Below are 27,293 nucleotides of genomic sequence, written 5' to 3' on the forward strand. Positions count from 1 at the left end.
CTCCCTCTGAACTTCATCCCATATCTCGTGTGTATTTCTCTGCATCTCTGTCAGCATGTTTATGATTCTTATTTTTAATTCTTTGTCAGGAAGACTGGTTAGGTCTGTCTCCTTCTCTGGTGTTGTCTCTGTGATCTTTGTCTGCCTTTATGTTTGCCTTTTCATGGTGATAGGACTAGTTTGCAGAGCTGGAATGAGTGACGGCTGGAGGAACTTCCCTGCTTGTTCATTTGTGGCCCTCCTCTCCTGGGAGAACAGCGACCTCTAGTGGCTCGTGCTGGGTAGCTGCGCGCAGACAGGGCTTCTCCTTCCTTCCCGGCTGCTATGGAGTTTATCTCTGCTGTTGCTGTGGGCGTGGCCTTGCTCAGACCGCTGCTCCAAAATGGTGGATTCTTGTTGGAGGGGGGGGCGGCCTGTAGGCTATTTATCTCCGTAAGGGGCCTCCCTGCTCCCTGCAGCCCAGGGGATTAGGGTGCCCTGAGATCCCAGGATTCTGTACCCTGGATTAAGTGTCCCGCCCTGCACCTTTAAGACTTCCAAAAAGCACCTGCGAAAACAAAACAACGACCACAAAAAAAAAAAAATTTTTTTTTAAAATAAGAAAATAAAAAATGGCCGCTTGTTTTTCTTTATTCTCCGGCACCAGACTCAGGCATCTGCTCACCGGTCTTGCTGCCCTGTTTCCCTAGTATTGGGTTCCCTATCCCTTTAAGACTTTCAGAAAGCACTCGCCAAAACAAAACAGCAAAAAAAAAAAGGCCGCTCGCTTTTCTTATGTCCTCCGGCGCCAGGCCTCCTGTACCCACTCACCGTTCTTGCTGCCCTGTTTCCCTAGCATCCAGGGCCCCGTGCACGCACTGTGTCTGCGCTCTGGTCTGGATAGCGGGGGCTGGGTGTTCAGCAGTCCTGGCCTCCGTCTCCCTCCCACTCTGTCTACTCTTCTCCCGGTGGGAGCTGGGGGGAGGGGCGCTCGGGTCCCACGGGGCCGGGGCTTGTATCTTACCCCCTTTACGAGGCACTGGGTTCTCGCTGATATGGATGTGGTCTGGATGTTGTCCTGTTTCCTCTGGTCTTTATTCTAGGAAGAGTTGTGTTTGTTATATTTTCATAGATATATGTGGTTTTGGGAGGAGATTTCCGCTGCTCTACTCACGCCGCCATCTTGGCTCCCTCCAGGCCATTTTTGGTAGATATCATTTTACTTACAGATACTATCATTTTATTAATTTTTTCTGCTCTTTTATATTCTCTGTTACTTTCTTATATTCTTATTATTGGTGGTTTTCTTTAGTGTTCTACTTGGATATCTCCCTTCTGTTTTAAAAATTTTCTTATTTTTGTGTGTGTGCATTTATTATGGGCTTTAGTTTTGTGGTTACCAAATGTTCAAGGATATCTTCTTTACTGTGTAATAGTCTATCTTAAATTGCTGATTACCCCACTGCAAACACAATCTGACACTACCTTTTCTTATTTCTTCCTCCTCCACATTTTTCATATTAGATGTCATAATCTGCCCTTTTTGTTTATCCCTTGACTGATTTTGTGTATAGTTGATTTTGCTTCTTTTGTTTTAATTTCATACTTGACTGGTAATTAGTTGGTCTACTACCTTTACTGTGGGTTTATTTTCACTGATGAAGCTATTTAGCCTTAAGGTTATCCCCATCTACAACAGTCCTTTTAACAATATGTAGGAGTGGCTTAGTGGTGGCAAATTCTTCCAACTTTTGTTTATCTGGAAATTGTTTAATCCTGCTTCAAATATAAGTGATAATCTTGGTGGTTAGAGGATTCATGGTTGGAGGTCCTTCTGTTCAGTACATTGTATCATGCCACTCCCCTGTGTCTTGTAGGACTTCTGGTGAGAAGTCTGCTGATAGCCTGATTGGATTTCCTTTATAAATAATCTTTTTTCTCTCTCTGCTTTCAACACCCTCTCCTTATCCTTGATCTTTGCCATTTTAATAATTATATGTGTTGGTGGTGTCTTGTTGAGGTTCCTTTTGTTAAGGGATCTCTGTACTTCCATGACCTGAGTGTCTGTTTCCTTCCCCAGATTGTGGTAGTTCTCAACAATTATTTCTTCAAAGAGACTCTCTGTTCCTTTTGTTATTCCCTTCTTCTGGTACCCCTGTTATGTGACTGTTGTTTCATTTGGATTGGTCACATAGCTCTCTTATCATTCTTGCATTCCTAGAGATCCTTTTTTCTCTCTGTTCTCAGCTTCTTTGTTTTCCTGTTCACTAATTTCCATATCATTTACTGTCTCCTCTACATGATCTTATCTACTTTTAAATCCCTCCCTTGTAAATTTTATTTCATATACTGTATTCTTCAGCTCTGAGTGGCTCTTTCTCAGGTTTTCTGTCTCTTTGTTGAAGGCCTCAATGAGATCTTGAATAATTTTCTATCTGTGAGCATTTATTTATTTATTTTGGTATCATTAATGTATAGTTACATGAGCAACATTATGGTTACTAGACTCCCCCCATTTTTAAGTCCCCACCATATACCCCATTACAGTCACTGAAGATGCTGTAGAATCACTACTTGTCTTCTTTGTGTTGTACTGCCTTCCCCATGGCCCCCCCACTACATTATTTGTGTTAATCGTAACGCCGCTTTTTCTCCCTTATCCCTCCCTTCCCACCTATTCTCCCCAGTCCCTTTCCCTTTGGCAACTGTTAGTCCATTCTTGGGTTCTGTGAGCCTGCTTCTGTTTTGTTCCTTCAGTTTTTCTATTTGTTATTATACTCCACATATGAGTGAAATCATTTGATACTTGTCTTTCTCCACCTGGCTTATTTCACTGAGCATAATACCCTCTAGCTCCATCCATGTTGTTGCAAATGGTGGGATTTGTTTTCTTCTTATGGGTGAACAATATCCCATTATGTATATGTATCACATCTTTATCCATTCATCTACTGATGGACACTTAGTTTGCTTCCATTTCTTGGCTATTGTAAATGGTGCTGTGATAAACCTAGGGGTGCATATGTCTTTTTGAAACTGGGCTCCTGCATTCTTAGGGTAAATTCCTAGGAGTGGAATTCCTGGGTCACATGGTATTTCTATTTTGAGTTTTTTGAGGAGCCTCCATACTGTTTTCCACAATGGTTGAACTAATTTACATTCCCACCAGCAGTGTAGGAAGGATCCCCTTTCTCCACGTCCTCACCAACATTTGTTGTTGTTTGTCTGTAAGCATTTTTAAGACTTTTATTTTGAAATCTTTATAAATAGGTGATCTCTGTTTCATTTAGCCCTCTTTCTGGGGTTCTGTCTTGTAGTTTTGAGTGGATCAAATTCCTCTGCCATTTCATGTTGTCAGGGATTCTGTGTTTCTTCCTTTGTATTAGATGTCTCTGCTGTGTTTTCTGGTCCCTTTCTATGTGGTCTTCTCTTCCTCAGGTATAGGTGGTCTGTTCTGCAGTGTTCAGGTTGTTTTAAGGTTTATTTGCATTTTCTGTATTTTCCTCTTTTATATTTTTTTGGGAGGAGGTTTCTGTCTTGCTTTCCTATTCCACCATCTTTAAAGATTTTTAAACAATTTTGATTACAGATTACTGTGTGAGTTTTGGCAACTCCCAGCAATTACATAGTTTCAGAATAAAGGGTCCTGATGCTTAAGCTTCCTTAGCTTCATGACAATCCTCATCTGCAGTTACTGCCATAGTGCTCAGTAGAGAAGCAGCCATTGCTACCCAGATTTAAAGAGAGTCCCACTTTCTTACTTTAAGGTGTAATTTTCATTATAATTAGGTTTTATAATTTACTTGCAGATTACTCTGTTCCATTGGTAATTGAGAGGTTTATGTCTCAATTTTCAAACCAATTGGGATTTTTGTCTCTATTTTTGATTTCTAGTTTAATTTCATATTTGTCAATAAATACACTCTTTGATTTCAGTCCCTTGGGCTAAGTCATGATATTTGGTTCATGGCTAAGGTATGATCAGCTTTTTAAGTTGTTCTTTATGTCCTTTAAGAAAGTTCTGCAGTTTTGAAGGATAGTATTTATATAAATCCTTAAGGTCAGATTTGTTATTTGAGTTTTTATATCTTTGATGATTTGTTGGATATATTTGTTCTGTCATTTGTTGAGGAACATGTGTTAACAGTTCTCCTTGTGAAAGGTTGTTAATAGTTCTCATGATTGTATAGTTTCAGTTTTTGCCTTATATATTTTGATGATGTTATTGGGTGCATGCACATTTAGAATTACCATATCTCTACCTTATGAATTGAACTTTTTGTCATTATGGAGTACCTCACTATTTTCTCTGGTACTGTTTTTTGTTTTCAAAGTATATTACAGCTGATATTAACATAATGATGTCAACTTTCTATTTTTGTTTTCAAGTGGTTTGCAAGTTGTTTTCTTCCTTTTAGTTTTAATTTTTTTTCTGTATTATCATGTTTTAGATTTGTTTCTTGGTAAAAGCAAATTGTCTTTTTAGACCAGTCTAGCAGTTTTGGGTTTAATTGAAGTAAATTAGACTTCATTTATGTTTAATGTATCTGTGTGTGTGTGTGTGTGTGTGTCTTTGTATTTGGTGTATGTGTGTGTTCATAATTTTTACACTGTGATGAAAGCAACATACACTATCTATTCTTCTTAATCTTTTTCTAGCTTTTGACTTAAGGTTTTTTTGTGTGATATTGGTCTAGCCATCCAGCTCTCTTGGTTCCTGTTTGGATGGATATCTTTTTTCCATCCTTTCACTGTCAACCTTTTTGTATCTGTGTATCCAAAGTGAGTTTCTTGCAGACAGTATATAGTTGGATCATATTTTCATTCATTCAGCCAATCTGTCTTTTAATTCAACTCATTTCCATTGAAATAATTTGTTGATACAAATTTATGCCTCTGTATTGTTTTTCTCTATGTTTTATGCCCTTTTGTTCATTAATTTCTTCATTACTCATTTTTTCTTAAATTATTGTTTTCTTGTATTGTGACCTTTTGATTCCTTCATTGTTCTTTCATGTGTGTATCTTTTTAGGTATTTCCTTGATTGTTTCCATGGGGATTACAGTTAACATCCTAAGCTTTTAATAACTGTTTGACTTGATACCAGCTTAGCTTCAGTATCATAAAAATCTCTGTACCTATACGGTTAGATCCCCCTTATATGTTATTTTTAATCAAAGTTTGTGTTTTCATACATCCCAATATATGTGTCCATTTACATAGATCTATAATTCTTTGGGAAGAGGGGAGTTAAAAATCATATTTATCATAATGCTAGCTTTGGTTTTTACATATAGTTTTCTTTGCTAGAGTTCTTTAATTTTTTGTATGGTTCTTAATGTCTATGTTCTTTCATTTTTTCCTGATGGACTTCCTTAACCATTTCTGGTAGGGCAGATGTGTTAGTGACAGACTCTCCCTCACCTGTGTTTAATTTGGAATGTCTTGCTCCATATTTGAAGGATAGGGTTGCTTGACACAGCATTCTTGGGTGACAGGTATTTTTTCTTTTAGAAATTAGATGATGTTATTGTAATTCCTAATAGCCTCCATTGAATTTGATGAGAAATCTGTTCTTAATCTGATTAAGGGCTTCTCTTAATGCTTTAAAGAGTCTCTTTTTCCTGGCTTTAGGCATGATTATTATGTATTTCAATGTGGATTCCTGTGCTTATTCTTCTTGCAGTTTCTTGAGCCTCTTGAATGTGTAGATTCATCAAATTGGGATGTTTTGTATATTATTTTTTCAAATATTCCCTATGCCTATTTCTCTTCCTCCTTTCCTCCTGGATTCTCTGGGTATGTGTTGGTAGGCATGATTACATTTGCAGGTTCCATAGGCACTCGTCTCTTCTCTTCATTCTTCTTTCTGTTGTTCTTGAAACTGGATAATTTCTGTTGGCTGGCCTATTTTCAAATTTGCTGATTTTTTTTCTTTACCTGTTCATATCTGCTCTTGATGCTTCTCCATGCTCTCTTTTAGTTCTTTGAGCATATGTAAGTCAGTTGATTTAAAGTCTTTGCCTATTGAGTTCAATGTCTGTGTTTCTTAAGGGACAAATTCTGTTAATTTGTCCTGTGAATTGGCTATACCTTCTTTTTTCTTTGTATTATTTATAACTCTTTCTTGAAAACTGGACATGTGGTAACTCTGGAAAGTAAAATCTTTCCTAACAAAATAATTTAATTTTTTTACTTTCTCTATGCAACTGTTAGGTGTTTTTTTTAGTGGCTTTCTGAACAGTTCTTAAAAATATGTGTAGCTTCATAACTTATTGTCTGAGAAATCTCTTTAACTTGTGTTAGACTAGTGCTTCGAATAGAATTTTCTTGACTACCAAGATTTTCTTGAATACCAGGTGCCAAAATAGTGAGCAAGAGAGAGAATCAAAAAGAAAAAGAGTGAAAAGAAATGCCTATTGTAGATTGGCTGTGTAGTTGGACCATTTTTTTCGATGCTTAGCCAGTCTGTTTACAACTCTGCCTTACTTAGCTGTCACTTTCTACTTGCATTGTACCTAGAGACAAGTCAGAAATGAAAGGATAGGGTCTTCTAATGTCTTTTCTGAAGATCCCCCTTAACCCTGGGTGTGTAAGATGCTCTGAATTTCCCAGCATGCAGAAGAGCTTTTGAACACCCCAGTTTCCTATAGAACCTTTGTCCCCAGCTCTTCCTCCCTGGTTTTTGGCACTTGTTTGTATACTTGAACCATCTTTTACCCCAGGCACCACCTGTGGGTTGGTTTTTTTTTTTCTTGGTCTTCCTGACAATGATTTGAGGAATACCCACCACTTTTCTGCCCTTTAGTAAATTCTGAGCTTGTCAAAAAGACAAGCCTATTGTGTCAGTTCTTCAGTAGACACTTTAGGCAAACAAAATTCTTTGCAAACAAGGTTGGCTCTGTTCCTTTTGAAACCAGGAACCAGGGAGCTCAGGGTGCTATCTTGAAGACTTCTGCTGAACCTAGGGTTGGTGTAGATCAAGGGAAAGTAAGAATACTGGAGGCCTGTCATTGTTAAATTGCCTTTTTCTAGACTTACTGTTTTCTTGGTTTCTGCAAATCTTTCACTCTGTTTCCCATAGTCTTGACGAAATTGATTCTGATACTTCCTGCTTGGTTTGATGTTTCTGTGTTGGAATGTGCTCTTGGAGCTGTCTGCTCCACCATTTTGTGGACATTAATGTGAATATTTTTGCATTCCTATAAAACTTGAATTTATTCTGAAATACAGTTGTGTTCCTTGGAAACAGTTTGATCTTTTCACGTCATGCTGTTAATGATTTTTAGGTGGGTCTAGAGCAGTGCCCAGTCTAGGGGTAATTATTCTCTACTATTGAGGCAAGACCTTACTGAATATTCTAGCCAGGTCCTTATGAACTAGGCGTTTTCTCAGTCCAGCTAGAGGGAACAGGCACTCTTCTGTTCCTCTGTGTCTGCTGGGTAGTGTTCTCTATAATTCTTTTGGATGGTGCTTTTTCCAATCTCTGATGATTTCTTGACTCACATATTGTCTGCTTGATACTCAAGTGGTACTCCCTACATATGTCTGCGAGTGTTCTCCTGTGAAGATGTTTCATTTCTGATACTTTGTCCTGCCAGATTTAACTGCCTTGGTCTCACCAGGTCTCCTAAACTTTGAGAATGTCCTGGGCTTGGCCTTAGTTCCTCTCCCTGAGACCTGGTCTGAAAGAACTGTCAAGACATCAAGCTAGAGCAAACAAGAGCTCAGCTCATTGGTTTCTTTTCTTTTTTTTTTTTTTTTTTGAGGATTGCTCTATTTTGTTACTCACATAGCTAGTGTCTTGAAAATCATTGTGTCAGATACTTTGTCCATGTCTTTGGATTTGGGGGATATACATTGTTTCATGCAGTAGCCTAAATCTGGTCCATCTTACTCCATCTTGACCAGAAGTGGAGTCTCATACTATTCCTTCTCAACTTGGATTTTTTTCTCTTTATTTTATTGTTCCTCTGTTCCCTCTTTTCTTTCTTCTTTGTGACTATATAAATGTTTTTGCATTGCATTTTAATCTGTTTCATAATGCAATTAATATTCCATATAAATTTAGTCAATTGCATTTAATTACCATTTTATGCCATATCCCTCTCTGTATATATAAATATTAGTATGTATGTATAGCAGTTGCTGCAAGGATTATAATTTTCATGCAAATAAGTTCAGTCTACTGTGTGTACCACTTCACACAAGATGAAGAACCCTTGAAACCATATAAATCTAATTACTCCGTCTCTAACTATTATAGTTTTAATATGTGTAAAATCTGTATACATCGAAAACTTCATACCAGATAACATTTTAGTGTTTTATGTAAGCAGTCATGTATTCTAAGTGAAAGAAGGCCTTGTTTTATCCAGTCAGTGTTCATTAAAAGTACCTATGTGTTTATCACACTTAGGTTTTTTTCTTCCTTTTAGAGCTTCCTTGGCTCATTTTTTCTGTTGCCTGAGGAAAATTGTTGGTGTTGCCTTTAATGGAAATGTGCTTAAAGATATTTTGGGGCATTATTTATCCTGTTGTTCTTTTGATGATAACTTGCCTTTTGGTCTAAGGTTTATATCTATCTCTTTTGTTTTTCTGTAGTACTACTGTAGTTGTGCCTAGTTGTGGATTTATTTTTATTTACCTTGGAACTTACTATGTTTCTTCAGTCTATGACTTGCCATCTTTCTTTTGTTTTGGAAAGATTTTAGGTATTATGTCAAATATTGTTTTTGTGCCACTTGCTCATTTTTCTTTGAGACTCTAATTTCATGTGTATTAGATCTGCTTACTGTACTGTTTTTCATTCTTTTTTGTTTTGTGCTAACATTCTGGATATTTCCTTCTGACTTATTTTGTTGTTGCACTCCAGTTCTGTTTTCATCTGTATCTAAATGATTATTAATTCCAACCAGTGATTTTTCAATTTTTGTTTTTATTTCTGGAATTTTTATTTGATTTATTATTATAGTTTTAATTTCTTTGAAGAAAATTTTGATTTTCTGTTATTTGTTATTTGTACTGTTATTTGAATGTAATAAGCATACTATTTGAATGTTTTAAGTCTGAAAATCCAAAATACAGATCTGTTTTGATTTTCTTGTTTCTGCTGGTTGTCATTTTTGTTGTCTTGTCTCTGATGTTTTTGGTACTTTTTATTGTGCTGGCAAAGATAATGAACTAATAGTAGAAGTTATTTGTAGCCAAGACGATATTGTTTTCCTTCTGTCTGGTGCTTGTTGGGGAGTGCTTGTAATTTAGGATTACATGAGTTGAATTTCAGATTTTGTGGTGATCAAAGCCCAGCTTCAGTCTCTTTGAGGGCCTGTGTACTTTTAGTGGATTGTTATTTTTGGCTTGTGACCTTCATTGTCACAGCTGAAGGGTGGGAAGGGTTTACTAGTTCCCTTTCTCTTTTAGTTGTCTGTGGTCAGAGGTCTTTGTACTTGCAGCCTTCTGAGTTTGTCAGCAGCACCTTTCACCTTCTCAGCTCCTTTCTCTGAAACAGGCAAAGGTTTCATGGGCAACAAAAGTAGTGAAAAGCTCTACCCATCTCCCTGGTCTGTCATCATTTCCACTTCTGGCCCAGTAATTCCTCACTATCATATTAGCTCATTAATATCTTGAGTCACATTTTGAAAACTAAAAGAAGCATTAACATTTAATACCAATTGTTAAAATATTTTAAGTGCAATATTAAAATACTAAAATAATGTTGGTAGCAATTTTTGAAATACTGACAATGGAAGAGTTAAAAACACAGGCATACCTTCTTTTTTTTTTTGGTATCATTAATCTACAATTACATGAAGAACATTATGTTTACTAGGCTCCCCCCTTCACCAAATCCCCCCCACATACCCCTTCATAGTCCCTGTCCATCTGCATAGTAAGATGTTGTAAAATCACTACTTGTCTTCTCTGTGTTGCACAGCCCTCCCCGTGACCCACCCCACACTATACATACTAATCGTAATGCCCTCTTTCTTTTTTCCCGCCCATATCCCTCCCTTCCCACCCATCCACCCCAGTCCCTTTCCCTTTGGTAACTGTTAGTCCATTCTTGTTTCTGTGATTCTGCTCCTGTTTTGTTCCTTCAGTTTTCCTTTGTTCTTATACTCCACATATGAGTGAAATCATTTGGTGCTTGTCTTTCTCTGCCCTGCTTATTTCACTGAGCATAATACCCTCTAGCTCCATCCATGTTGTTGCGAATGGTAGGATTTGTTTTTTTCTTATGGCTGAGTAATATTCCATTGTGTATATGTACCACATCTTCTTTATCCATTCATCTACTGATGGACATTTAGGTTGCTTCCATATCTTGGCTATTGTAAATAGTGCAGCGATAAACATAGGGGTGCATATGTCTTTTTCAAACTGAGCTGCTGCATTCTTAGGGTAAATTCCTAGAAGTGGAATTCCTGGGTCAAATGTTATTTCTATTTTGAGCATTCTGAGGAACCTCCATACTGCTTTCCTCAATGGTTGAACTAATTTACATTCCCACCAGCAGTGTAGGGGGGTTCCCCTTTCTCCACAACCTCACCAACATTTGTTGTTGTCTTTTCAATGATGGTGATCCTTACTGGTGTGAGGTGATATCTCATTGTGGTTTTAATTTGCATTTCTCTGATGACTAGCAATGTGGAGCATCTTTTCAGGTGCCTGTTGGCCATCTGAATTTCTTCTTTAGAGAACTGTCTATTCAGCTCCTCTGCCCATTTTTTAATTGGATTATTTGCTTCTTGTTTGTTGAGGCGTGTGAACTCTTTATATATTTTGGATGTCAATCCTTTATCGGATCTGTCATTTATGAATGTGTTCTCCCATACTGTAGGATACCTTTTTGTTCTATTGATGGTGTCCTTTGCTGTACAGAAGCTTTTCAGCTTGATATAGTCCCACTTGTTCAGTTTTGCCTTTGTTTCCCTTGCCCGGGGAGATATGTTCATGAAGAAGTCACTCATGTTTATGTCCATGAGATTTTTGCCTATGTTTTTTTCTAAGAGTTTTATGGTTTCATGACTTATATTCAGGTCTTTGATCCATTTCGAATTTACTTTTGTGTATGGGGCTAGACAGTGATCCAGTTTCATTCTCTTACATGTAGCTGTCCGGTTTTGCCAGCACCATCTGTTGAAGAGACTGTCATTTCCCCATTGTATGTCCATGGCTCCTTTATCAAATATTAATTGGCCATATATGTTTGGGTTAATGTCTGGAGTCTCTGTTCTGTTCCACTGGTCTGTGGCTCTGTTCTTGTGCCAGTACCAAATTGTCTTGATTACTGTGGCTTTGTAGTAGAGCTTGAGGTTGGGGAGCGAGATCCCCCCCACTTTATTCTTCCTTCTCAGGATTGTGTTGGCTATTCGGGGTCTTTGACGGTTCCATATGAATTTTTGAACTATTTGTTCCAGTTCATTGAAGAATGCTCTTGATAATTTGGTAGGGATTGCATCGAATCTGTATCTTGCTTAGGGCAGGATGGCCATTTTGACGATATTAATTCTTCCTAGCCAGGAGCAGGGATGAGTTTCCATTTGCCTAGTGTCCTCTTTAATTTCTCTCAAGAGTGTCTTGTAGTTTTCTGGGTATAGGTCTTTCACTTCCTTGGTTAGGTTTATTCCTAGGTATTTTATTCTTTTTGAAAGGCATACCTTCTTTTATGGTGCTTCACTGATGCTACATATTCTACAAATTAAAGTTATGTGGCTACTCGGCATCAAGCAAGTCTGCTGGTGCCATTTTTTCCAACACGATTTGCTCACTTACTGTCTTTGTGTCACTGTTTGGTAATTTATGCAATATTTCATTGTTACTACATTTGTTATGGTGATCTGTGGTCATCAGTTATAACTCCCTGAAAGCTAAGGTAATGGTTAGCATATTTTTAAAGCAATATAGTATTTTAAAATTATGTACATTGTATTTTTACACAGAATGCTAGTGGGCACTTAATAGTATAACATAAACATAACTTCATATGTATTGGGAAACTAAAAAATTTATTTGACTCACATTATTGCAATCTTCACTTTATTGGAGAAGTTGAAGTCTAACCTTTAATATCTCTGAGATGGGACTTTATTGGCATTTAAGATTAAAGTATTAAAACTTTTGTTTTAGGTATTCAGCTCTAAACTTTTTTTTTTTATTTTGGTATCATTAATGTACAATTACATGAACACCATTGTGGTTACTAGACTCCCCCTGTTATCAAGTCCCCACCACATACCACATTATAGTCACTGTCCATCAGTGTAGTAAGATGCTGTAGAATCACTACTTCTCTTCTCTGTGTTATACTGCCATCCCTGTGTCCCCCCACCTACATTATGCGTGCTAATTGTAATGCCCCCTTTCCGACTTATCCCTCCCTTCCCACTCATTCTCCCCAGTCCCTTTCCCCTTGGTAACTGTTACTCCATTGTTGGGTTCTGTGAGCCTGCTGCTATTTTGTTCCTTCAGTTTTTGCACTGTTCTTATACTCCACAGATGAGTGAAATCATTTGGTACTTGTCTTTCTCCACCTGGCTTCTTTCACTGAGCATAATACCCTCTAGCTCCATTCATGTTGTTGAAAATGGTAGGATCTGTTTTCTTCTTATGGTTGAATAATATTCCATTGTGTGTGTGTACCACATCTTCTTTATCCATTCATCTACTGATGGACACTTAAGTTTGCTTCCATTTCTTGACTATTGTAAATAGTGCTGCGATAAACCTAAGGGTGCATATGTGTTTTTGAAACTGAGCTTCTGCATTCTGAGGGTAAATTCCTACGAGTGGAATTCCTGGGTCAAATGGAATTTCTATTTTGACTTTTTTGAGGAATCTCCATACTGCTTTCCACAATGGTTGAACTAATTTACATTCCCACCAGCAGTGTAGGAAGGTCCCCCTTTCTCCACAACCTCACCAACATTTGTTGTTGTTTGTCTTTTGGATGGTGGTGATCCTTACTGGTGTGAGGTGATATCTCATTGTGGTTTCAATTTGCATTTTTCTGATGATTAGCGATGTGGAGCATCTTTTCATTTGCCTGTTGGCCATATGAATTTCTTCTTTGGAAAGTGTCTGTTCAGTTCCTCTGCCTATTTTTTAGATGGGTTATTTGCTTTTTGTTTGTTGAGGTACGTGAGCTCTTTATTTAATTTGATGTCAACCCCTTATCAGATATGTCATTGATGAATATTTTCTTCCATACTGTAGGATGTCTTTTTGTTCTATTGATGGTGTCATTTGCCATACAGAAGTTTTTAGTTTGATATAGTCTGATTTTTTCATTTTTGCTTTTATTTCCCTTGCTCAGGGAGATATGTTCATGAAGAAGTTGCTCATGTTTATGTTGAAGAGATTTTTGTCTATTTTTTTTCTAAGAGTTTTATGGTTTCATGACTTACATTTAGGTCTTTGAAACATTTTGAGCTTAGTTTTGTGTATGGGGTTACACAGTAATCCAGCTTCATTCTCTTATCTGTAGCTGTTCAGTTTTGCCAACATCAGCTATTGAAGAGGCTGTCATTTCCCCACTGTATATCCATGGTTCCTTTATCGTATATTAATTGACCATATATGTCTGGGTTTATATCTGGGCTCTCTAGTCTCTTCCATTGGTCTATGGGTCTGTTCTTGTGCCAGTACCAAATTATCTTAATTACTGTGGCTTTGTAGTGGTTGAAGTCAGGGAGCATAGTTCCCCTCCACTTTATTCTTCCTTTTCAGGATTGTTTGGCTATTTGGGGTCTTTTTTGGGGGTCCATATGAATTTTACAACTATTTGCTCTAGTTCACTGAAGAATGCTGTTGTTTTGATAGGGATGGCATTAAATCTGTAGATTGCTTTAGGCAGGATGGCCATTTTGACTATATTAATTCTTCCTATCCATGAGCATGGGATGTGTTTCCATCTATTAGTATCTTTAATTTCTCTCATGAGTGTCTTGTAGTTTAGAGAGTATAGGTCTTTCACTTCTTTGGTTAGGTTTATTCCTAGGTATTTTATTCTTTTTGTTGCAATTGTGAATGGAATTGTTTTCCTGATTTCTCTTTCTGCTAGTTCATCGTTAGTATATAGGAATGCAACAGGTTTCTGTGTATTGATTTTGTATCCTGCAACTTTGCTGAATTCGGATATTAGTTCTAGTAGTTTTGGAGTGGACTCCTTAGGATTTTTTTTGTTTGTTTTTTTTGTAGACGATTATTTTTTAGTGAAGGGTAGTTGACGCACAGTATTACATTACATTAGTTTCAGGTGTACCACACAGTGATAAAACATTTATATACATAATTCTAGGTTCCAGCTATCACACTACCAAGCTGTTACAGTATCTTGACTATATTCCTTATGATATACATTACAACCCGGTTACTTATTTATTTTACCATTGGAAGTCTGTCCTTTTTTTTTTTTTTTTTTTTGTGAGGGCATCTCTCATATTTATTGATCAAATGCTTGTTAACAACAATAAAATTCTGTACAGGGGAGTCAATGCTCAATGCACAATCATTAATCCACCCCAAGCCTAATTTTCGTCAGTCTCCAATCTTCTGAGGCATAACAAACTAGTTCTTACATGGAGAACAAATTCTTACATAATGAATAAGTTACATAGTGAACAGTACAAGGGCAGTCATCACAGAAACTTTCGGTTTTGCTCATGCATTATGAACTATAAACAGTCAGTTCAAATATGAATACTCATTTGGTTTTTATACTTGATTTATATGTGGATACCACATTTCTCTCTTTATTATTATTATTTTTAATAAAATGCTGAAGTGGTAGGTAGATACAAGATAAAGGTAGAAAACATAGTTTAGTATTGTAAGAGAGCAAATGTAGATGATCAGGTGTGTGCCTGTAAACTATGTGTTAATCCAAGCTAGACAAGGGCAATAAAACATCCACGTATGCAGAAGATTTCTCTCAGAACGGGGGGGTGAGGTTCTAAGCCTCACCTCTGTTGATCCCCAATTTCTCACCTGATGACCCCCCTGTGACTGTGCCTGTCTTAGGTTGTTCCTCCCTTGAGGAATCTTACCCGTATCTGGCTAACCAGTCATCTTCCGGGGCCATACAGAGAAATGTAAAGTTGGTAAGTGAGAGAGAAGCCTTATTGTTTGCAAAGGTTAGTTTTTTTACTTCTTTGCATATTTATGCCCTGTAGCTTCTATGCCCAGCATTTGTCTTGAGGTATCTTTACCACTTGGAAGAATTATGATACTCGGTAAATTTGATATGAGGCATGAATTCTATTTAAGGGTTGTAATTAGGAAGGAAGATGAAAAGCTATAGAAGTAGCAGGAGGAAGAAAACATGGGAAGATCGATTACTTCTTCGACAAATCTTCTTGTAGAGTAACTTCAGCATGTATAGGTTTTAAGCTACTACTTAAATTGCGCACACACATTAACATAATAGGAGTATAGTTACATAACCAAAGCATACCTGTAATTACCAGCCCTCTCCAGTGAAACCAAGAAAACCAGTTAGGCACCTTAGGCATTTGTGAAAACTTATCTATGATATGGTGGATATTGTCCAACTGAACTTGAACAGTCTGAGAGAAATCAGACAAATTCAAACAACCCATTCCTGGGGAATGTTCACATCCCTTATGTTCTTTTAACAGTAAATAGTCTGTAGTTGTAAAATTTTGGAGCGCTACAATTTGCACTTCTCCTAATTCCTGGTTGAGTTCCAACAGTATAGATCCAGACAAATTTGTTGTTTTACTGTATGCACAGGCCAGCTTAGATATCTCCTTCATTCCCATGGCAAGTCCAGGGGCTGGTGGGATGAGTGCATCTACAGCTGTAGCAGTGTGTGGATCTTTGTTGGGGTTTTTTGATGATCATCTTCTGGCATGAGTCTTCCAGAGAGTGCTGATGTTGGAAGCTCTTTTTCATATCGTATCTTAGTTCATTTTCGGGGTAGCCCAATTAGGCTTTGATCTTCTGTATAAACACAAACAGACCCTTTGCCTACACTTTTATATGCCCTTTATACCCTTGTGTAGAACTCATTGGAGGTTACCACACAGGAACTGCCCTTTTGTTTTGTTTTGTTTTGTTTGTTTTGTTTTTGGTATCACTAATCTACACTTACATGACGAATATTATGTTTACTAGGCTCTCCCCTATACCAGGTCTCCCCTATAAACCCCTTTACAGTCACTGTCCATCAGCATAGCAAAATGTTGTAGAATCACTACTTTCCTTCTCTGTGTTGTACAGCCCTCCCTTTTCTCCTACCCCCCCATGCATGTTAATGTTAATACCCCCCTACTTCTCCCCCCCTTATCCCTCCCTACCCACCCATCCTCCCCAGTCCCTTTCCCTTTGGTACCTGTTAGTCCATTCTTGAGTTCTGTGATTCTGCTGCTGTTTTGTTCCTTCAGTTTTTCCTTTGTTCTTATATTCCACAGATGAGTGAAATCATTTGGTATTTCTCTTTCTCCGCTTGGTTTGTTTCACTGAGCATAATACCCTCCAGCTCCATCCATGTTGCTGCAAATGGTTGGATTTGCCCTTTTCTTATGGTTGAATAGTATTCCATTGTGTATATGTACCACATCTTCTTTATCCATTCATCTATCGATGGACATTTTGGTTGCTTCCAATTCTTGGCTATTGTAAATAGTGCTGCGGTAAACATAGGGGTGCACTGATGTTTCTCATACTTGATTGCTGCATTCTTAGGGTAAATTCCTAGGAGTGCAATTCCTGGGTCAAATGGTAAGTCTGTTTTGAGCATTTTGATGTCCCTCCATACTGCTTTCCACAATGGTTGAACTAACTTACATTCCCACCAGCAGTGTAGGAGGGTTCCCCTTTCTCCACAGCCTCGCCAACATTTGTTGTTGTTTGTCTTTTGGATGGCAGCCATCTTTACTGGTGTGAGGTGATACCTCATTGTAGTTCTAATTTGCATTTCTCTGATAATTCGTGATGTGGAGCATCTTTTCATGTGTCTGTTGGTCATCTGTATTTCTTTTTTGGAGAGCTGTCTGTTCAGTTCCTCTGCCTATTTTTTAATTGGGTTATTTGTTTTTTGTTTGTTGAGGTGTGTGAGCTCTTTATATATTCTGGATGTCAAGCCTTTATCGGATGTGTCATTTTCAAATATATTCTCCCATACTGTAGGGATCCTTTTTGTTCTGTTGATGGTGTCTTTTGCTGTACAGAAGCTTTTCAGCTTAATATAGTCCCACTTACTCATTTTTGCTGTTGTTTTCCTTGCCCGGGGAGATATGTTCAAGAAGAGGTCACTCATGTTTATGTCTAGGAGGTTTTTGCCTATGTTTTCTTCCAAGAGTTTAATGGTTTCATGACTTACATTCAGGTCTTTGATCCATTTTGAGTTTACTTTTGTATATGGGGCTAGACAATGGTCCAGTTTGTTTCTCCTACATGTAGCTGTCCAGTTTTGCCAGCACCATCTGTTGAAGAGACTGTCATTTTGCCATTGTATGTCCATGGCTCCTTTATCAAATATTAATTGACCATATATGTCTGGGTTAATGTCTGGATTCTCTAGTCTGTTCCATTGGTCTGTGGCTCTGCTCTTGTGCCAGTACCAAATTGTCTTGATTACTATGGCTTTATAGTAGAGCTTCAAGTTCTGGAGTGAGATCCCCCCTACTTTATTCTTCTTTCTCAGGATTGCTTTGGCTATTCGGGGTCTTTGGTGTTTCCCTATGAATTTTTGAATTATTTGTTCCAGTTCATTGACAAATGTTGCTGGTAGTTTCATAGGGATTGCATCAAATCTGTATATTGCTTTGGGCAGGATGGCCATTTTGACGATATTAATTCTTCCTAGCCATGAGCATGGGATGCATTTCCATCCGTTAGTTTCCCCTTTAATTTCTCTTAAGAGTGACTTGTAGTTTTCAGAGTATTAGTGTTTCACTACTTTGGTTAGATTTATTCCTAGGTATTTTATTTTTTTTGATGCAATTGTGAATGGAGTTGTTTTCCTGATTTCTCTTTCTGTTGGTTCATTGTTAGTGTATAGGAAAGGCACAGATTTCTGTGTGTTGATTTTGTATCCTGCAACTTTGCTGTATTCCGATATCAGTTCTAGTAGTTTTGGGGTGGAGTCTTTAGGGTTTTTTATGTACAGTATCATGTCATCTGCAAATAGTGACAGTTTAACTTCTTTACCAATCTGGATTCCTTGTATTTCTTTGTTTTGTCTGATTGCCGTGGCTAGGACCTCCAGTACTATGTTAAATAACAGTGGAGAGAGTGGGCATCCCTGTCTAGTTCCTGATCTCAGAGGAAATGCTTTCAGCTTCTCGCTGTTCAATATAATGTTGGCTGTGGGTTTATCATAGATGGCCTTTATTATGTTGAGGTACTTGCCCTCTATTCCCATTTTGCTGAGAGTTTTTATCATGAATGGATGTTGAACTTTGTCAAATGCTTTTCAGCATCTATGGAGATGATCATGTGGTTTTTGTCTTTCTTTTTGTTGATGTGGTGGATGATGTTGATGGACTTTCAAATGTTGTACCATCCTTGCATCCCTGGGATGAATCCCACTTGGTCATGGTGTATGATCCTTTTGATGTATTTTTGAATTCGGTTTGCTAATATTTTGTTGAGTATTTTTGCATCTACGTTCATCAGGGATATTGGTCTGTAGTTTTCTTTTTTGGTGCGGTCTTTGCCTGGTTTTGGTATTAGGGTGATGTTAGCTTCATAGAATGAGTTTGGGAGTATCCCGTCTTCCTCTGTTTTTTGGAAATCTCTAAGGAGAATGGGTATTATGTCTTCCCTGTATGTCTGATAAAATTCCGAGGTAAATCCATCTGGCCTGGGGGTTTTGTTCTTTGGTAGTTTTTTGATTACCGCTTCAATTTCGTTGCTGGTAATTGGTCTGTTTAGATTTTTTGTTTCTTTCTGGGTCAGTCTTGGAAGGTTGTATTTTTCTAGGAAGTTGTCCATTTCTCCTAGGTTTCCCAGCTTCTTAGCATATAGGTTTTCATAGTATTCTCTAATAACTCTTTGTATTTCTGTGGGTTCCGTCGTGATTTTTACTTTCTCGTTTCTGGTACTGTTGATTTGTGTTGACTCTCTTTTCTTCTTAATAAGTCTAGCTAGAGGCTTATCTATTTTGTTCATTTTCTCGAAGAACCAGCTCTTGGTTTCATTGATTTTTGCTATTGTTTTATTCTTCTCAATTTTATTTATTTCTTCTCTGATCTTTATTATGTCCCTCCTTCTGCTGACCTTAGGCCTCATCTGTTCTTCTTTTTCCAATTTTGATAATTGTGACATTAGACCATTCATTTGGGATTGCTCTTCCTTTTTTAAATATGCTTGGATTGCTATATACTTTCCTCTTAAGACTGCTTTTGCTGTGTCCCACAGAAGTTGGGGCTTAGTGTTGTTGTCATTTGTTTCCATATATTGCTGTATCTCCATTTTGATTTGGTCGTTGATCCATTGATTATTTAGGTGCGTGTTGTTAAGCCTCCATGTGCTTGTGAGCCTCTTTGCTTTCTTTGTACAGTTTATTTCTAGTTTTATGCCTTTGTGGTCTGAAAAGTTGGTTGGTAGGATTTCAATCTTTTGGAATTTACTGAGGCTCTTTTTGTGGCCTAGTATGTGGTCTATCCTGGAGAATGTTCCATGTGCACTTGAGAAGAATGTATATCCTGTTGCTTTTGGATGTAGAGTTCTATAGATGTCTATTAGGTCCATCTGCTCTACTGTGTTGTTCAGTGCTTCCGTGTCCTTACTTATTTTCTGCCCGGTAGATCTATCCTTTGGGGTGAGTGGTGTGTTGAAGTCTCCTAGAATGATTGCATTGCAGTCTATATCCCCCTTTAGTTGTGTTAGTATTTGTTTCACATATGCTGGTGCTCCTGTGTTGGGAGCATATATATTTAGAATGGTTATATCCTCTTGTTTGACTGAGCCCTTTATCATTATGTACTGTCCTTCTTTATCTCTTGTTACTTTCTTTGTTTTGAAGTCTATTTTGTCTGATTTTAGTACTGCAACCCCTGCTTTCTTCTCGCTGTTGTTTGCTTGAAGTATGTTTTTCGATCCCTTGACTTTTAGTCTGTACATGTCTTTGGGTTTGAGGTGAGTTTCTTGTAAGCAGCACATAGATGGGTCTTGCTTTTTTATCCATTCTGTTACTGTATGTCTTTTGATTAGTGCTTTCAACCTATTAACGTTTAGGGTGACTATTGAAAGATATGTACTTTATGCCATTGCAGGCTTTAAATTCGTGGTTACCAAAGGTTCAACGTTAGCCTCTTTAGTATCTTAGTGCCTAACTTAGCTCGCTTATTGAGCTGTTATATACACTGTTTAGAGATTCTTTTCTTCTCTCCCTTCTTGTTCCTACTCCTCGATTCTTCATATGTTGGGTATTTTGTGCTGTGCTCTTTCTAGGAGTGCTCCCATCTAGAGCAGTCCCTGTAAGATGTTCTGTAGACGTGGTTTGTGGGAAGGAAGTTCCCTCAGCTTTTGTTTGTCTGGGAATTGTTTAATCCCACCGTCATATTTGAATGATAGTCGTGCTGGATACAGTATCCTTGGTTCAAGGCCCTTCTGTTTCATTGTATTAAATATATCATGCCATTCTCTTCTGGCCTGTAGGGTTTCTGTCGAGAAATCTGATGTTAGCCTGATGGGTTTTCCTTTATAGGTGACCTTTTTCTGTCTTGCTGCCTTTAAAACTCTCTCCTTGTCCTTGATCTTTGCCATTTTTATTATTATGTGTCTTTTTGTTGTCCTCCTTGGATCCTTTCTGTTGGGGGTTCTGTGTATTTCTGTGTTCTGTTCGATTATTTCCTCCCCCAGTTTGGGGAAGTTTTCAGCAATTACTTCTTCCAAGATACTTTCCATCTCTTTTCCTCTCTCTTTTTCTTCTGGTACCCCTATAATACGGATGTTGTTCCTTTTGGATTGGTCACACAGTTCTCTTAATATTGTTTCATTCCTGGAGATCCTTTTGTCTCTCTCTATGTCAGCTTCTATGCGTTCCTGTTCTCTGATTTCAATTCCATCAATCGCCTCTTGCATCCTATCCATTCTGCTTATAAACCCTTCCAGAGTTTGTTTCATTTCTGCGTTCTCCTTTCTGGCATCTGTGATCTCCCTCCGGACTTCCTCCCATTTCTCTTGCGTATTTCTCTGCATCTCTGTCAACATGTTTATGATTCTTATTTTGAATTCTTTTTCAGGAAGACTGGTTAGGTCTGTCTCCTTCTCTGGTGTTGTCTCTGTGATCTTTGTCTGCCTGTAGCTTTGCCTTTTCATGGTGATAGGAATAGTTTGCTGAGCTGGGACGAGTGACGGCTGGAAGGACTTCCTTTCTTGTTGGTTTGTGGCCGTCTTCTCCTGGGAGAACAGCGACCTCTAGTGGCTTGTGCTGCGCAGCTGCATGCAGAGTTTCTGCTTCCTGCCCCGCTGCTATGGAGTTTATCTCTGCTGTTGGTGTGGGCGTGGCCTGGCTCAGGCAGCTACTCCAAAGTGGTGGAGTCGCGTTGGAGCAAGAGCGGCTGGGAGGCTCTTTATCTCCGTAAGGGGCCTCCCTGCTCCCTGCAGCCCAGAATTTAGGGTGCCCAGAGATCCCCGGATTCCCTATCTGTGGATTAAATGTCCCGCCCTGCCCCTTTAAGACTTCCAAAAAGCATCTTCCAAAATAAAACAATGACCACCAAAAAATAAAAAAAGAAAGAAAAAAGTTTTTAAATTAAAAAAAAAAAATTTTTTTTATTAAAGAAAAAAAAAGGTGGCTGCTCTTTTTTCTTTAATTCTCCGGTGCTAGCCTCAGGCCTCTGCTCACCGGTCTTGCTGCCCTGTTTCCCTAGTATTGGTGTCCCTATGCCTTTAAGACTACCAAAAAGCGCTTGCCAAAACAAAACAGCAAAAAAAAAAAAAAAGGGTGCTCGCTTTTCTGGTGTCCTCCTGCGCCATGCCACCGCTGTCCGCTCACTGTTCTTGCTGCCCTGTTTCCCTAATATTGGGGTCCCTGTCCCTTTAAGACTTCCAAAAAGCGCTCCCCAAAACAAAGCAGGAAAAAAAAAATTGGTTGCGCGCTTTTCTTATGTCCTCTGGTGCCCGGCCTCCGGTGCCCGCTCACTGTTCTTCCTGCCCTGTTTTCCTTGTATCCAGGGTCCTGCACTCTGTCCCGGTTGTCTGGGGCTGGGTGTTCGGCTGTCCTGGGCTCCCTCTCCCTCCCGCTCTGTCTATTCTTCTCCCGCCGGGAGCTGGGCGGAGGGGCGCTCAGCTCCCGCCGGGCCGGGGCTTGTATCTTACCCCCTTTGTGAGGCGCTGGGTTCTCTCAGGTGCGGATGTGGTCTGGATATTGTCCTGTGTCCTCTGGTCTTCATTCTAGGAAGGGTTGTCTTTGTTATATTTTCATAGATATATGTGGTTTTGGGAGATTTCTGCTGCTCTACTCATGCCGCCATCTTCCGCCCATAGCCCTTAGGATTTTTTATGTACAATATCATGTCATCTGCGAACAGTGACAGTTTGACTTCTTCCTTATCAATCTGGATGCCTTTTATTTCTTTGTGTTGTCTGATTGCTGTGGCTAGGACCTCCAGTACTATGCTGAATAAAAGTGGGAAGAGTGGACCTCCTTGTCTTGTTCCTGATCTTAAAGGAAAAGCTTTCATCTTCTTGCTGTTAAGTATATTGTTGGCTGTGGGTTTGTCATATATGGCCTTTATTATGTTGAGGTACTTGCCCTCTATACCCATTTTGTTGAGAGTTTTTATCATGAATGGGTGTTGAATTTTGTCAAATGCTTTTTCAGCATCTATGGAAATGATCATGTTTTTTTTTGTCCTTTTTTATTGATGTGGTGGATGATGTTGGTGGATTTTCGAATGTTGTCCTATCCTTGCATCCCTGGGATGAGTCCCACTTGATCATGAAGGATGATCTTTTTGTTTTATTTTTGAATTCAGTTTGCTCATATTTTGTTGTGTATTTTTGCATCTATATTCATCAGGATATTGGTCTGTAATTTTCTTTTTTGTGTTGTCTTTGGCTGGTTTTGGTATTAGAGTGATTCTGGCCTCATAGAATGAGTTTGGAAGTATTCCCTCTTCTTCTACTCTTAGGAAAACTGTAAGGAGTTATAGGTATTTGGTCTTCACTAAATGTTTGATAAAATTCAGTGGTGAAGCCATCTGGTCCAGGAGTTTTGTTGTTAGGTAGGTTTTTGATTACAGTTCAATTTTGTTGCTGATAATTGGTCTGTTCAGATTTTCTGTTTCTTTCTGGGTCAGCCTTGGAAGGTTGTATTTTTCTGAACAGCTGTCAGTTTGTACTAGGTTATCCAGTTTGTTATCATATAATTTTTCATACTATTGTCTAATAATTCTCTGTATTTTTGTGGTGGCCGTAGTGATTTTTCCTTTCTCATTTCTGATTCTGTTTATGTGAATATACTCCCCTTTTTTCTTGATAAGTCTGGCTAGAATTTTATCTATATGTTGTTTATCTGAGGGAACCAGCTCCTGCTTCCATTGATTCTATTGCTTTATTCTTCTTGATTTTATTTATTGCTGCTCTCATCTTTATTATGTCCCTCCTTCTACTGACTTTGGGCCTCGTTTGTTCTTCCTTTTCTAGTTTTGTTAATTGTGAGTTTAGACTGTTCATTTTGGATTATTCTTCTTTCCTGAATTAGGACTATATAGCAATATATTTCCCTCTCAGCACAGTCTTCACTGTGTCCCACAGATTTTGTGGTGTTAAATTATTGTTGTCATTTGTCTCCATATGTTGCTTGATCTCTGTTTTTATTTGGTCATTGATCCATTGATTATTTAGGAGCATGTCATTAAGCTTCCATGTGTTTGTGGGATTTTTCATTTTCTTTATGTAATTTATTTCTAGTTTCGAACCTTTGTGATCTGAGAAGCTGTTTGGTACAATTTCAGTCTTTTTGAATTTACTGAGGTTCTTCTTGTGGCCTAGTATAAGATCTATTCTTGATAATGTTCCATGTGCACTTGAGAAGAATGTTTACCCTGTTGCTTTTGGATGGAGTGTTCTGTATATGTCTGTTAGGTTCATCTTTTCTAATACGTTGTTCAGTGCCTCTGTCTCTTTACTTATTCTCTGTGTGCTTGATCTGTCCTTTGAAGTGAGTGGTGTGTTGAAGTCTCCTAAAATGAAAACATTGTATTCTATTTCCCCCTTTATTTCTGTTAGTATTTGTTTCACATATGTGGGTGATTCTATGTTGGGTGCACTTAGAATAGTTATGTTCTCTTGTTGGGCTGACCCCTTTATCATTATGTAATGTCCTTCTTTGTGTCTTGTGACTTTCTTTGTTTTGAAGTCTATTTTGTCTGATACAAGTACTGCAACTCCTGCTTTTTTCTCCCTATTAGTTACATGAAATATCTTTTTCCATCCTTTTCAGTCTGTGTATGTTTTTGGATTTGAAGTGATTCTCTTGTGGGCAGCATATAGACAGGTTTTGTTTTTTATCCATTCCGTGACTGTGTGTGTTTTGATCGGTGCACTCAGACTATTTAGTTTGGTTATCTATAGGTATGTACTTATGTCATTGCAGGCTTTACATTCAAGGTTACAATGGTTCAAGTGTTATTAATTCCCTTACTATCTAACAGTCTAGTTTACCTCACTTCATATGGTATTACAAACACAACCTAAAGGTTCTTTTTTTCTTTGTATGTTAGGTATTATGTTCTGTAGTCTTTTGTGTATCCCTTGATTAACTTTGGGGGTAGTTGATTTGATTTTCCATCTGTTTACTAATTAATTGTTCTAATTTGCTGTGGTTTTATTTCCCGTGGTGATGTCTGTTTAGCCTTAGGAATACTTCCATCTACAGGAGTTCCTCCAAACACGCACTGTGGAGGTGGCTTGTGGGAGTTAAATTCGCTGAGCTTTTGCTTATTTGGGAATTGTTTAATCCCTCCTTCAAATTTAAATGATAATCTTGCCAGGTAGAGTATTCTTGGTTCGAGGCCTTTCTGCTTCATTGCATTAAATATATCATGCAACTCCCTTCTGTCTTATAAGGTTTCTGTGGAGAAATCTGATGATAGCATCATGGGTTTTCCTTTTTATGTGATCTTTTTTCTTTAGCTGCTTTTAAAAGTCTGTCTTTATCCTTGATCTTTGCCATTTCAATTATTATATGTCTTGATGTTGTCTTCCTTGGTTCACTTGTGTTGGGACATCTGTGCATCTCCATGGCCTGAGCGATTCTCTCCTTCCACAGATTGGGGAAGTTTTCAGCAATTACCTCCTCAATGACACTTTCTTACCCTTTTTCTCTCTCTTCTTCTTCTAGTACCCCTATAATGTGAATATTGTTCCATTTGGATTGGTCACACAGTTCTCTCAATATTCTTTCATTTTTAGAGTTCCCTTTTTCCCTCTGTGCCTCAGCTTCTTTGTAGTCCTCTTCTCTAATTTCTATTCCATTTACCGTCTCTTCTACTAAATATAATCCGCTTTTAAATCTGTCCATTTTATGTTGCATTTCAGATATGGAATTTCTTAATGATTTAATGTCCTTAAATTCTTCCCTTTCTTATAGAACATTGTTCTGTACCTTCATGAGCATGTTTATGATTTTTTTTTGAACTCTCTTTCAGGAGATTGTTGAGTTCAGTTTCATTTTGCCCTTTCTCTGGGGTTTGTGAGATTTTGGTCTAAACCAGGTTGCTTTGACATTTCATATTTCTATGTGGCACTGTCTAGTGCCCAGAAGCTCCAGTCTCTGGAGCTGCTCAGCCCTTAGAGTGAGGTCGGGGGTCATAGGGGAGTGGTGCTGATTCCTGGGGTGAGCAAAGAGCTATTTCCTGTTTTCTGGCTGCAGTGCCTGTCCCCAGTGTCGGAGCCAGTGGGCCAAGTGCACAGGTATAAGTAAGCCTCTGTGCTTGGCGTCTCTAGCTGTTGTAGGCGAGGCCTCCCTTTGCCTGACCTGATGCCAGCGCAGTGACTGCTGGTTTGTAAGCCGGTGCTGGCAGGCCAGGAGGAAGGCGCAGCAGGCTGTGTGTCACAGTGGGGGTCCTCGGAGCTGAGTTGCCAGCCAGGGGGATGGAGCACCTGAAGCTCCTCAAAGTTCCCAACCTCCTGGACAGAGTAGGCCCAGACAACCTTGTCCACCTATCCCTTTTCCCACACAGCAAGCTCTGTGCAAACCCTCACCTTCAGCAGCCCTCTCACTGCTAGGAAGCCTCTCAGACCGCCAGCCTTTCCTTTGTCCCAGAGTGGCGGAAAATGGATCCCCATCGTCCACAAGCAGCTGGAATCTCAGTCCCTCAAGCACTCCACCTGTCCCAACTCCCCAACCCCACCAACCTTCAACGCACCACACAATGTAGGTTTCTGCTCACAAAGCTGACTTTCAGGGCTGGGTGTTCAGCATTCCAGGCCTCCACCCCCTCTCTCCTCCATTTCTCTTCTTACTGCTGGTGAGGCGGGGTCGGGGAAGGGCTTGGGTCCTGCCGGATCAAGGCTTTGGTACGTTACCCTGTTTCATGAGGTCTGCTCTGTTAGTGAGGTCTGTGTGCAGTTTGGCGCAGCTTTCTTTCCTTTTGCTGTTTTAGGGTTAGGTGTATTAACTCTATTTTCGTACTATATGTGGTTTTGGGAGGAGTTCTCTGTCTTAACTGTCACACTGCCATCTTGAATCTCCTAAAGTTACAATTTTTATAATTGTTCTCAGAAGTGTTAAGTTTATCTGAATTATTTACTCTGCTCTTACAAGATGTGTCAGTGCCAGCATCTGAATTTAAAAATGTGTCCTGTATTTCTATGCATAATAGCTGGAGAAATGATTCAATGCTTAATCAGTAGTGGCTTGATGATTTGGTCAGTAATGCGAATTTATTGATGTTTTTATCATGCATTTGCTTAAATAGGCATTTAGGAGATTTCTTTAGAAATTTAATGATTTTAATTATCTTTGAACAAGTTTACTTGAAAACGACATTATTTTTATTTATTTATTTTTAGGTTGGGCTCATGTGGTTTGTGCCCTATATATTCCAGAGGTACAGTTTGCCAATGTATCTACAATGGAACCAATCGTTTTACAGTCTGTTCCACATGATCGTTATAATAAGGTATAGTGGGTATTATTTTATTGATGTCTGAATATATATTTTTTTGTTTTAAAGCTTGGAATTATAGGCCTCTCTCAAATTTTAGAGAGATTTGGAAAAAGTATAATTACTGTGGTAATCTAATTAAAATCTCCTAAGAAGTCACAGGCATATTAAAAAAAGAGCATTATCTTTTATACTAATGTAGGTATTTAATATTCTAACATT

General features: G+C 38.6%; 1 protein-coding gene across 9 annotated transcripts in view; it reads left to right on the top strand.

Moving 5' to 3' along the window:
* MLLT10 (MLLT10 histone lysine methyltransferase DOT1L cofactor) overlaps positions 1 to 27,293 on the top strand; it is a 288,476-nt gene that overhangs the window by 71,756 nt on the left and 189,427 nt on the right. For 7 of the 9 annotated variants that reach the window (XM_057498271.1, XM_036880905.2, XM_057498272.1 and 4 more), the window contains one exon: positions 26,977 to 27,086. The exons of the other annotated variants lie outside the window; for them this stretch is intronic. In XM_057498271.1, the coding sequence (XP_057354254.1) occupies positions 26,977 to 27,086 (110 nt within the window). The remainder of the gene's footprint in view (positions 1 to 26,976; positions 27,087 to 27,293) is intronic. 9 annotated transcript variants of the gene reach the window in all.

Source organism: Manis pentadactyla, chromosome 3 (assembly GCF_030020395.1).
Source record: "Manis pentadactyla isolate mManPen7 chromosome 3, mManPen7.hap1, whole genome shotgun sequence".
NCBI lineage: Eukaryota > Metazoa > Chordata > Mammalia > Pholidota > Manidae > Manis > Manis pentadactyla.